The 13,335-nt window shown below is 35.5% G+C and overlaps 1 protein-coding gene across 28 annotated transcripts in view; it reads left to right on the top strand.

Annotated features, from left to right (window-relative positions):
• B3GALT1 (beta-1,3-galactosyltransferase 1) overlaps positions 1–13,335 on the top strand; it is a 199,990-nt gene that overhangs the window by 116,877 nt on the left and 69,778 nt on the right. For 3 of the 28 annotated variants that reach the window (XM_050711566.1, XM_050711563.1, XM_050711565.1), the window contains exon 3: positions 10,318–10,365. The exons of 23 other annotated variants lie outside the window; for them this stretch is intronic. Coding sequence is in view for 1 of the 5 variants with exons in the window: in XM_035566734.2 (XP_035422627.1) it covers positions 8,994–9,082; positions 10,318–10,365; positions 10,794–10,818 (162 nt within the window). In the remaining 4 variants the exon portion in view is untranslated. Of the gene's footprint in view, positions 1–8,993; positions 9,083–10,317; positions 10,366–10,793; positions 12,178–13,335 lie in introns of those variants that run through there. 2 more of the 28 variants (XM_035566734.2, XM_050711564.1) reach the window with 2 other exon arrangements.

Here is a 13,335-nt window from a genome sequence, read left to right as displayed (position 1 = left end):
TAGCTCTGCCCAAATCTCATGTATACATAAACCTCAAACATACAAGTAATAGGAGAGGAAATAGACTCTGATGCCTAAAGGAGATACAAAAATCAGATGTGAAATTATCATATGCAACTAGTAGAACAGCAACAGCAAAACAAAACTAGTACTTATATTAAGTTCTACAAGCAATAGCATACCAACCAGAGTGTAACTACCATGCAGGTCTTAGAAGGCCCACAGGTGCATTGGTAACTATAAGGCCAGAATGCAAAAGCACCCAGAATTCAGCAGCTCGGTTGCCCACACTTCTTTGAACACTTCTTTGTCAACTGGAATGTTTTGTTGCCACTTGAAATAACAAAATGAAGAGGTGTGAGTTAGAAAAGAATGCGAAATTTAGACAATCTAAGCATATTAATACAAAAAAATGCATCATGAGCCAACTCTTAGATACTGAGTAAATCTCTGAAACTGCAATGCACTAACACAAAGCAAGAACAAACTCAGTTTTAAACCACAAACAGTGCATGTAGCTCTGTTTAAGAAAACCCAGTATTCAAAACACACCTTTTGGACAACAATGTCACTAACTCTTTTGTAGGAATCTTAGAATAGCTCACAATATTATGTTTCTTACAGCAAGCTGAAAGGATAATTTTGCAGGCTGACTTTCAGTTATTTTGCAGTTACTGTATTATTTACTGCAACTCTCATTTCTCTAATATTCTCAAGATAGAGACCTGGGACTTGACAGGGACTGTTGTTCCAGTATTGATGATTCTCTCAGCACACAAGAACTGTGAAAAGTCAGTCTTGCACTTAAACTTTGAGGAGATTTTAATGAGTAGAAGTAGTGGAACTTCCAGGAAGATCACTAGAAACAGGCTAACTTACAGAGGAGGAAAAAAAATCCTAGAAACAAGAATTTTAATGGCAGGTTAAATGCCATCACTGAAGTTTCTAAAGAAGTGAGAAAAATGATGTTAGCAGGTTTAAATCACAGAGGAAAGAAATTAAATATCAAAAGAAAAATGTAGACTGCTTCATTCCCAGTGGAAACACTTTAAATTAAAGCAGAGAGATGCAACAGTGAGACCTTGCAATTCTAACCTTTTGAGATCACATCTGCTGTGCAAACTATTCGCAAGGAATAACTGAACTCTCATACTTCTGTCTTGTCCTGTGTACAGGGCTGAGAATTAAAGGCTAGATAGGTACTGAGAGAACCTCTTTTCTGGTTGTTCTCCTAGTATGAAGAGCAGGAATCTGATGCAGCCATTCATGAACATGAAGAACTAGACTGGAAAGTTTTTATCTTAGAATAAGATGTTTCATTAGATATGTTACTAAGTTATCAGATTATTTATAGAAGGATGTAGATATAGCATTACATATCATATCCTATGAAGTCAAGTTACAGCATTTTCCTTTCAATGAAACCTTGAATATGTGTTTATTATAAACCCATATCTTATTCATCCCATTGTCTCCTCGGCTAGCTGGCAATTTAGTACTTTTTAGTGAGAAACTATAAAGCTGGAATTATCCAAACCCCATTTTGAACAACTATTAAAAAAAAAAAAAAACTTGTTGGGTGTACACTGATGAAAACAAGAACCACTCTGTATTTACTCCTGCATATAGCAGAAGCAGTGGGATACAGGACTCCCGAATGCCACAACTGCACTGTCCCATAAAGTGCATCAAATAAGGCACAAAAAGACTACCAAAAATGATATCAATATTTTTTTTTCACAAAAATTTGTCATTTTTTCAAAATCAAGTCATCATGTAGAAAACTTAATGATTTCACTGAAATTATAGCAGAATTCAAAAGTATATCTCCAGTAGAGGCTAAAAAAACTGGCCTTACAGAAGGAAGCTTGCCTGGTTTTCTATCAACACACATATCCACTTACCTGGCAACTTGCTGAAGGCTAAAATGTAGAAACTAGCACTGTCTGAAAAATGCAAGTGCTGCATTTTCAGTTTATCACACAGTTTATCAAGTGCAAACCCAAATAACTTAATTCTCAGAGTATTGTAATTAAAAGTGCCTGATGTATTATATTTCCAAAACAAAACGTATTCTTTAGATTTCTCACATTGTCCATCAGGCTAGATTTAAGTTGAGTTGGGCTACTGGAAGCCCTTTTCTGAAATGAAAATTGTCATAAATCCTTGTGGTTTTATTGGGTGAATGTCAGTGCCAATCTTGGGAGCGAAATCACCATTTCACTTGGCAGCTAACTGCTGGTTAGGTAGCTGGGCCTTATGTACGGAGACAGTAATGGAAACACAGATTATCACCATTATTCAGCATAAAGAGATCATACAGTTGTCTAAAACTTTACAACCCTATATAACTTTACAATTCCACATAATTTAGAAATACATAATATGGATTTTCCTTATTGGAAATTGTATTACTCCTGGTCTAAAATGACACTTATTATTATCTACAAAGGTGACTAAACTTTTTTTTTTTTAACCACCTTCTAATTTATTCAGAAGCAAGGATGACTTGTTCCAAAGCAAGAATGGAAACAGTTGCCTAACTGCCAACATCAGTGCCAGAAATCAAAGATGTTTTCTCAAGATTTTCTGAAAACCACCAAAAGATGTGTATTTAACTTTATATCTAATGTTCTTTTGATGACTGAGGAGAAAAGATGCAAAGTTCAACCACCTTCTCTCTGTTCAGTGCAGGAATGTTATGGTTCCACAATGAAAAGAAAAGGTCAGCATTCAGGAATTATCAGATAAGAAGTGAAAACTCGTCATGTATCCCAGACATCAGGTTCTGCTACCCAGAGCTGCAGAGCTTTTATCTCATTCTGTGCTGCTGTGAACAGAGGTGATTGCTTCTTCCCAGCACTAACATTGCAATGGTTCCAGGAATTAGTTAAAATACATTTAATTGTTGCTCTTTTTTTTCTTCCTGGCCATACATATTTAAAAGAAAAGAGTTTACAGCTGCATGTTCATACATTCTATGCATATTGCAGAACCTGGTCCTGCAATAAGCTTTACATAAACTGCATTTCATGCACAAGCTTTTCTATTAGAAGAAAAGAATTTTGATCACTTTCCAATACAACAGGTGAAAAGAATTGAATAGTTTTTTAGGGATAGAGGAATTCTAGCTTGCTAATAAAAACATGTCCTTCCAATTAAACACCAGAATCAACCATCCCTAACCTAATATTCAGTGGCATAACAGCAGGAAGAATGTACAATATGACCTCAAGTAATGCTGCTGTTCCTTTCTTAAATGGCATAGAGACATGAAACCCTAAGCATTAGACACAGAACAAATTCATCTAGGACTCAAAAGGATTTGTATCTTAAAAGTGGTAAGATGCACAAATAAAGAGCATAAGAAAAGAAACCTTTCAAAAAAGCCTTTGGGGGACTGGAATGGAATAAATGCTTCTGTGAGTTGAGAAATAAATAGTTCTGAAGGATGTGGTAAACTATCATTTATCACTCTCTCTAAATGTGATATAGATATCTGGTTAATAATGCTCACATTTTGTTCTCAGTAGTGTACAAACTGGCATCTGAAAGTAATTTAGTCATTTGTAAAAACAACATATGTTCTTGTGATATGTGGGAAGGAATATCCTCTGAAAACTGGGTTTTCACTTTATTGGATAAAAAACTGTGAGAAACCCCCTAAAATATGCCAGCTGTTGATGAGCACAGACAAATTTATAGACTCCTGCACAAATTAAATATTCTGCAAGTTTCCATAGGAGTGCTATTTTAATATGTGTTTGTTTTTGTAAAGCTCCAATTCCTGGATAGTTCATTCCAATAAGACATTTTGGAAATAATTTCTACTGATAAACAGTGTCATGGAAAAAAATGGCATTTTTAGTAATTTATGTGCAGTGGGTTTTCAGAGTGTCATTTATGATCTGGCACTCTGATCAGGATGCCATGTAAGATGCTGGAAAAATTATAAGCAGGTAGATGGGATTTCTGCCTCAGTGAGCTTACATTCTCATGCAACTCAACTCTTATACAACTCAAAGAATAGTATTATTTTACAGTTCTGCTAAAAAAAAAAAGAAAAAAAAAGGTTTTGTGTAATAAATACTAATACATATCTTCTTAATTTCCAGAATGATTTCTCACAAAAACTAAAAACAATGAGAAATCATTACAGCACAAATGGGTACTCACTGCATTTATAGATAACTTAGTAAAAGCTCCGAAGGCCTAAATTTTCCTTATAACACAAAAGTTCTGATTTCCCTGCAGTGGTCTCCAACCATAAAATAGCACTATGTTTATTCTGTAGCATGCAAGTAGGCCACAGCCAACATTTCAAGGATCGCTGTTACCAGAGTGGTAATTCAGCAGCAGCAGCATTTACTGGCATGAAAGGCCAACTGCATTTGAAATAAAATAGTGTGAGCGGTATGACCATATTGTTAATTCACACCAAAACATGCAGCTACACACACTAGTATTACCAGACATTTGTATATCATACTACCTGAAAATTCGTACCTGAAAAATAAGCACAGGCCATGCTCTTCACATTTGTCAGCTGTGGCCAGCCAGACTGACCTCACTGCCTACCTTGGATCTAGCAAACACTTGGTGATGTGCTTACGTTTAGATACGTGAATAATCTAGCACAGACGACTGGGACACTTTATCTGCTTGAACACAAGCAAGCACATTCATTTGTGTTAGAGAAATGCCTTTACATGGTTGTGTTTAGAAGAGCAATACGATGCTTAGGATTTCTGATTTACTGTGGTTTACTACTCTTGTGAGCAGTATCTGTATTTTGAATTCAGAACCCGTTATGCCAAATAACACAAAACCAGTGAGAAGAAATCACATACCTACTCTGAGCCATTTTAAAGTCAGCAAATGATCTCTCAACAGCATTTGTGGAAATGATTAATAATTTACTTGCCATTCATAATTTAGTTGACAATTTTTGTCTTTTTTACTTACTAATGAAATGTCTGTGAGTGGATCACAATTTTCTCATATTTATTATTCATTGCAACTATTTGCTGAATAATTTCTGCAAACAGTTCCTGTTTTGTAGCTCACTCCCATTGTGAATGTTTATTATTCAAAATTTAGTCTCTGAAACTAATTACCTAAGCCACATATTAGATTTTGTTCAGTGTTTGCCTGAACATTGTTCTTATAGTCAGTGTGTTCTCCTTCAGTATGAACTTAAATTGTATTCTTCTGTGAACCCTCCCTCTGTAAAGTTTATTTGCTAGAATGTTCACAAAAAGCAAGCACCATGGAGCAATTGAATTTTAAAATCTGTACAAATATTGGTGGATATATTTTCTTCAGGACCAACTAAGTCTACCAATAAAAGAGAGCGCAGTCTTATTTATTGAGCTGTGTTATGGAAATGACCAAAGCATCTTGGAATCCAAAGAGGAAGACCTCATTCTTCTCCTCAGAGTAAAAACAAGGAACATTGTAACATCAAAAGTCTTTTCATTTGCACATTTCTTGTAAACCAATTATTCCAGGTACTCCACACATTGCTTAAACAATGTGGCAGTCATCTAAGTGCTATGTCATTGAAAGCCAAAATTGCCAGGGTTTTACTGGGAAGGAGAAGGGGGAAAGGCAATAAACAAGTACACACTTCACACATCTCTCCTACAACTTTGGGAATTTCACATAACCAACCCAATAACCCAATACCAATAAGTATTTGTAGCACAGATTGCCACCTCCTTACTGGTAAAGATTCCCCTCATGTGCCAAGAACTTAAAGCCTTTTGGCTTTGTTTTTCTGGCTTTATTTTATTTCAGATTTTTGAGATTTGGCATGCATTTGCTCATGTTTTCAGCCTTCTTTCAGTAACCATCAGGACTCAACAATTTTTTGAGACTCAGATTTAGCAGCTTGGACTTCGAGGAAAAGACCAACTATTGTGAGATATGTAATAAATCCAAGACCTGGTATTGTTGAAAGGCACATGCGTTGCAGACGGCCTTTACAAATCTGAGAGAGGTGAAATGTTTGCCCAACTTCACACAGCTACCCAGCAACACACATCAAACTACTGCTCAACAGAGTATCATTAAGAATTAGAACTGAAATAGGATTTAAATGACCCAAAAACTTACAAAGGCCTTCTGCAGAGGGATGATTTCTATACTGAGTCACCGCTGAGGGTTATTAATTTCATTTGAACTCAGACACACTATAAATACCAGCAAAAACTTGATTGAACATTTGATTGCTAGAATTAATAGCTCTACTGGATTCTAATGAATCTAGAATTTGACTCTTCAGGAAACAACTCTAAAAAATGGTACAACTGCAAAACAAACTGTAAAAATTTTGCTCCATTTCCAGGTGTACTAAGACAACTCAGATGTATCTTTCTTTCCAAGAAAGATCTCACATTTTACTCATGAAATTGCTGCTCACATTCTATTACCAGTATACTTTCATCTTTGCGCTGGTGCAGCTTCTGTTTACAAAATGGGAATGGTGCAATGGGAAGAGTGTTTTAAAATGGTAAAGCATTTGGAGAACAAGACTGATTCAGAATAGTAGAAAAATACAGTAAATACGTTATATTTTGATCAAAAAGAAATATGCTGGAGGAAAGGGTTGGAATTTATTTCTTGACTTGTCAAAAGCTTTTTCTCTATTTGCTACTGAAAGTTTTAGGCCTAATAAGAGCACTGAGAAAAGGGGCAATAGCAATGTAAAAAGTTTTTGTCAGTTAAGCATTTTTAGCAATGCTTTATTACTGAAATGTTACTAAATGCTGTAATCCACCTACAAATTTTACATGTTCTCTAGCTATTATCTCTCTCCAACTTATTGCCCCCAATAATATGGATAATTATTCTAGAATCAACACTCCTCAGAAGTCTCCTAACGGTTAACATTTCTTTCCAGCTGGAAATCTATTTGCTGGTTACATTTCAGATTACCTCATTAGAGGTGTATTGCATGTAGAGAAGAAATGCAGATATTTCTCCTTCCAGGTCAGAAGATGAGATTTTCACTTGTATTATGCAGTGTCTCAGTGTGGATAAATCCACAGACAACACCAGATACAGCATTCCCACAGGGCATGGTAATACACTCCAAGTCACAGGGCCAGCCACAGTTAAGAAACTGCATGCTGTCAGCTGCATTATAAACTAATCCAAGCATTAGTTGTTGCATTTTCTGAAAATTCAACGTTTTTACTGTGCCATCGAGGATGCTCACTTGTCTAACGTAGGTGTTTTTAGCTCTACTTTAATGCTAACTTCTAACTATTAAGCTGTAGCAAGGTACCAAAGCTAGAACTGACCACGGCAAAGTAGCTCTAGATTCTGCCTTCATCATTTTTATTGTTCATACCACATTTTATAAGGCAGTGTGAATGCTAATAAGCCCTGTAACAAATTTCTGGGCAGTATTTGAAAAGGTATGTTACTGTTTCATTATTTAAGCAAGAAAATTTTTAGTGAGTGCCTGCATGAGGTCAAGGAATTATTTTATTTTTTTTTAAGTACTCTAATGTGATTACCCTTTAAACTAAAAGGAAAAAAATTACAAAAAAAAGTCTAGGGCAAATATAGATGTTTGGTCAAAAATAAATAAATAAACAAATCATAGCTTCCATCTCCTTCCAAACTTAATTATTCACTACCTGTACCTGATGGCCTACAAGCTTAGATTTCTTCAGTTGTATTTGCTGCCTATGTCATATCAACAGGCAGTAGAGATGTTTTAACTAAATAGATACTCTGTGATTCTTCCTTTTGTTCCCATTTACAGTTCCCTTCAGAAATATAGGCATTAGCTGTGAATACTGACACTAACATCTTTGAAAGAAATTCTAGATACCCAGTGAATTGAACATGCTTGAAATGTATTTTTCTCCGTGTTGCCAGGATAGGTTCATCAGGTCAGTCTAAACCTGTCAGTAGTCCTTGAAAAATCTTTTGCAAACCCGCAATAACACTGCCTTAGAGAAGTAGAGAAGTGACATTGATTACAGAAGGAGAATTTTACTGAGGTTACTTCTAATTGCTGGCAAAGGATATACTCAGTATGCATATGCATGCTTTGCTGGAAGAAGTAGGAATTACATTTTATTTATTCTCTTTATTTATTCTCTTATCTCAGAGACAATTTGGGATTTTAATCTTATAGGACAGAGTTATTTTTTCTTAGACTGTCAGAATACAGAAAGAAGTTTCCAACCAGTTTCCTCAACACTAAAGCAAGCTTCCATGAATTTAACAAAATTTAATAATATCTAACTAGCTGACACTGCTGCAGGTCTATAATTGCGTGTCACCTTGCAATGCTATGTTGTCTAAATGATTTCTTTTTCCTTTTGGCAATCTGCTGAATAACAGTGCTGATGAAGGATTATTTCTACATAAATATTTCTTACTAAAATATCATACAAAAAGTAAAATACCTTATTCAGAGGTAGACATTTGCTGAAAGACACTTAATATTAATTTAGAACCTTCTTACTGACAGCTGCTCAGCAGGACAAAATCTCTTCATTAGATTAGAGTCTCAAGGCAGTCTCATGAAGGTTGCTACTGAGAAAAAAGTCATTAAGGTTTTCCCTCTTTTTCACCTCCAGTTATGGGTAAATTTACATGTGCATCCTGGTTTCCTTTTATATATATACACACATATTTTTATTGAGAGTATAGTTATACTCATATAAAAGCTCAATAAGGATCAACAAATAGCAAGGTAAAGTTTTATACAAATAAGGAGGTGCATAAGATTGAAAAATAGTAGAAATTTTGAATGATGGACTAGAAGACAATGTTAGTAAAATAGTGCTTGAGGGTGCAGATTGGTATGAATTTCTGATATATTTCCTATACCGCTGTCTCCATTTAGATGTAATAAACCAAGAATTATAATTCTGTCATTTAAAAAAAAAAATGAGAAAACTGTTTATTCTGCCTAAAACTTTGGGTTTCTCTAATCATCGCTCTCTACTGATATTTAATGTTTACAGCATGCTTTGTATGTATATAACATACTTCCTCCCCCTGGTGACCTGGAGGTGAATGAATCTGGCCTAGAAGATGGCAGAGGCCATATGAGGTACAAATGAACAAAGCAAATTAGTTGCTCAGACTCTCCAAGAGAACTGATTATTTTTTCCCTAAAAAATGTAACTCTGAAGTCTTTCCATCCATCCTCTGTGTCCACCAATTAATAATGAAATGTCAGGTTTTAAGGAGACATGGCTTGTTTTACTCACAGGGAACGGAACTTGCTGACTACGGGTCATGCTTTCTTGTCGTACTGTGGCTCATAATGAAGTAAGTGTAGGATGCAGCATTATTCCTGACACATGGAACACTTTCAGGGATGAATTAGACATGCATTATGTGAATTTCTGAAAAACAAACCAGTTTGCAAACTTATCTCATGGGTCAAATTTCTATTCAGTTGGATCACAACTGACCCATACATCCGTATGTTCCCAGTGACAGTGCATAAAGAATTCTTCATTCACGTCTGGACACTGGAGCTTAATTTAGATTAATGTAGTATTTTGGGTGTATTGTTTTATGTCCCTAAATGTTCATCTCCTTAATCTAACATACAGCTGAAAAAATAAAGCATCATTCTGCCTGTATACTTATTCAATGCCTGATCTCCATCCTCTCCTACTTTGTATTAGAAGCTGAGCAAGATAGCTTAGTTGTGCTGCCATAAACACAGATCCTGTCCAAATGGATTTGGGTTAGACAAAATGTTAATTCTGACCTGAGCTGACAGCATTTATAACTAACCGCACAGGTAGACAGGATTTAAGATGTTAATTAGGCGTCATAATGCAACGCTTAACGCATAATTCCACAATCAATGGACTTCAGTGAAAAGCTGGCTTAAGAAGTTCATGACTTCATTTCTACCACCACAACTGCTTGTGAAATTCTGCTTTAAACCATGCCACTGAGCTAATTCGGGTCAAAAATAAATTTCCAGAAAATATTATGCTCACATACTCACCAAGTTAGCATGCCTACACCATAGTGATATGGCTCAAGCAATGCAGTTGGGAGTGCTATCTTCCATTGCGTGCGGGTATGACCAGATGGTCAGGGGTGGTTAAACCAGCCACAGCACCAGAACTTTAGCCCCTAGAGCAGGGATTTTTTTTGTTTTGTTTTGGTTTGTTTTTTTGTGTTTGTTTTTGTTTGTTTGGCTTGTTTTGTTTAAAAGAAAATAACACCACCTTGTACATGCACTTCACAGAAGTTCTTGGCTTTGCATTTCCAAATTTTCAAAAATGGGCTTCACATTTTTTATTTTTTTTTTTTTTTCAGGACAGCTGTATTCACAATCCCCACCTTCTGCCCAAGCAGTCTATGGAGGTACTTATCTCTAAAAACTTCACATACAATGACATTAAAGAAGATGCCCATTTGAAAATCTAGCCTTAAAAGAATAGCACAAAAGCAGTCAATTTATTCGGGAATTCCTAACTTTTTTCTTAAAAAACACTTTCTAAGCAGAGATGTGTTTCTTAAAGACTGTAAGATGAAGACACAATCGGAGAAGAATTCTGAAAAGTGTCAGTAAGACAATCCAATATACATCACTGTGAACCTGCAATACAGACAAAATTTTAAAATTAACAAAAGGCCTGAACTGCAGCTGGGTATATTCATGTAGGTCCCAATCATCAGCATTTTGCAAGTGACAGAAGTAAAAATGTCAGTGGAGACTTTAAGCTAATCTCTACAGCAAAGATTGTGAGAGAGATCTAAATATTACTTAAATAAGGCTTTTTCTTTTACAGGAATGAAAGAGAAAATGAAACATAATTCAACATATATCTTGCAAACTCCTACTCATCTGTGAAATATTAAGCATCATCATTTTTTTAAATAATAATACAAAAATCTTGTCACTTCAGTGCACAGGAAAGATGATGTTCTGAGGATGAAAACCAGCTGTGTATAGAATGACCTTCATGTTTGTAAAACCATTTCCCTTTGTTATAGATCTTGAAATAAAGTAGAGGCCTTATGCTAAAGAAAGTAGAGCAAAGAACTGATTTTTCCTAGCTCTGCCACTGATTCCTGCATGATCTCAGGCAAACAGACTCAGTCAAAACTTTCACAAGCAGCCACTGTGCATTCTGAGAGCTCAGCATGAGAAACAAAGGATTAGGTTTGCAGAAGTTTTAAGAATTCATATCTTCCAATGCAGTAAATTCACTTGGTAGTTTTAAAAACTCCAGCTCTGGACAAATATTCAAGACTGGGTACTTTGAGAAGTAAAGTTCTGATCATCTCATATTAGGCACCCAAACTGGTCTGTGCTTTGAGGATATAGTACTGTGCCATAGCACCATGTTGTAAAATTGAAATAACAATATCCATTCATTTCACAAGAGTATTATAAAATGGAGACATTAATGTTTGTGAACTCTGAGATATTATAGTTTCAATGGAGCTCATCACTCTTATGAGGAAATCAATAGCGGCGTATTCAGAGAAAGATTTGAATGTTGCAGCAGGGAAGGGGCCACAAACTGAATGAATCACAATTTTAAATGACATATTGGAAAACTGCCCATTAAATGAGTACTATCCATCTTATGACCTGAATGAGGCAGGCAGAGAATGAGCTGTAGAAGAATAGTCTGCTCTAACATAATTAAAGGCTGTATCATAATGCAAACTCACATTTCAGCCCAAATACTTTAAAAGTTTAGCTAAGCTCTTAGCAACAGAATGAAAACTCTTATAATGAGAAGTTCTGGAAAGCTTAAATTTAGTCTTGTTTCCTGTGTGTATTGTTCCTTGTCACATCTCACATGTTCTTATTTGCAAAGTCTCCATAAATCCAATGAAACACTTGGCAACCTAACACAGGAACAACTGAAACAGCATTCCAGTGCTGGAAGGTCAGATCTTTCAAAAGGCTTTGTTTGATGTTGTAAGAACTTTAAGACAGAATTTCTTCTTCAAAAGAAGAGAGTTTGTTGGTTATTTTTATACAAGACAAAATTAGTAGTGTGACAAAATCTTACTTGGGTAGGATCTGTTCAAGGATTGAGTATAGTTATAATCACTCAGATTATGATCTCAGAGTTGGTGCCATTTAATTAGTATTTAAGTACATGTACTGTAGCTACATTTAATTACAATCCCAGATTCCCATCTATTATCTGACAGATGATTGCTACTATTTGGCATTCAAACAGCTTCCAAAAACTAGGAAGTGAAAAATCTAATATGAATAACAATCAGCAATACAGCATGCTGTGACACAAAACAAGCTTCTAATAAATGCTAGATCACATTAAAAAAAAAAAAGTCACCAAATCATTATCAATATATTAAAGCATTAAAAAAAAAAAAAAAGGCTCAAAACTAAGGCTCTCTCTTCTCTCTCCAGAGGTGTCTTTTCTCTTTGTTTACATTCTGATCTGACATTTCAGACTTACATAGGTGACAAGCTTGTGTGGTGGTGCCCATGAGACCCTGATATCACAGATAAACCTGAGGAATCAGAACCTTCAGATATTCATTTCTCAGGACAAACCTGAGCACAGCACATACTGCCATTGTATACTATATACTGCTATGCACTACACTGCACGCTGTCAGGTTTTGTGATACGATAATGTTATGGGCTCCGCTGGCAATACTGAAGAATGCTATGAATTCGGCTGGTATCAAAGACAAGGACAATGATATTGAAAATTAAAAGTAACATTCCAGATGTATTATTCTGACCCCCAATTTAATATACATATATTATTTTTTCATATTTCAATGATCTCTCCCCAGTTCCTCCACATACTGTTTTCTTCACACAGAGACCAGTTGGAAAAAAAATTAAATAACTATGAATAATGCACAGTCCAGCCTGGTAAATGTTTTTCACATTTAAAATTGTGCTATATGTCGTTTGCTAAATACCCTTAAGAGATATTTTCTTAAGTGAAATAATAACTTGAACTATATTGTAGTAAAGTTAACTAAAATGAAAGATCAACATTCCCAGAGATAATGCTGATATATTAGGTAGTGCTCCTGCATCCTGCAGGAATATCATAGAAATATCCTCAAAAGCAACACCCTTAGCTGTCCCTCTGCCTCAAGAGGCCCTCCCCATCTGTGCCACTGCAGCATTCAGTATGTGTATTAAAATTCACCAGCTAGCTACTAGCAAACAGAATGTATATCTGCTGAGTTGCTCTTTTCATTCGCTTAGCAGGAAAAGTGCTTTTGGTCTCTCTCCTAGATTATGCTGATGATTTTCACAAAACACATGTGGGATCTTTAGGAAGTCCATTATTCTTTCAACTTTGGCTGAAATTACCAGCC

The sequence above is a fragment of the Cygnus atratus genome, chromosome 6, assembly GCF_013377495.2.
Source record: "Cygnus atratus isolate AKBS03 ecotype Queensland, Australia chromosome 6, CAtr_DNAZoo_HiC_assembly, whole genome shotgun sequence".
NCBI lineage: Eukaryota > Metazoa > Chordata > Aves > Anseriformes > Anatidae > Cygnus > Cygnus atratus.
This window is presented reverse-complemented; position numbering and strand designations above follow the sequence as displayed.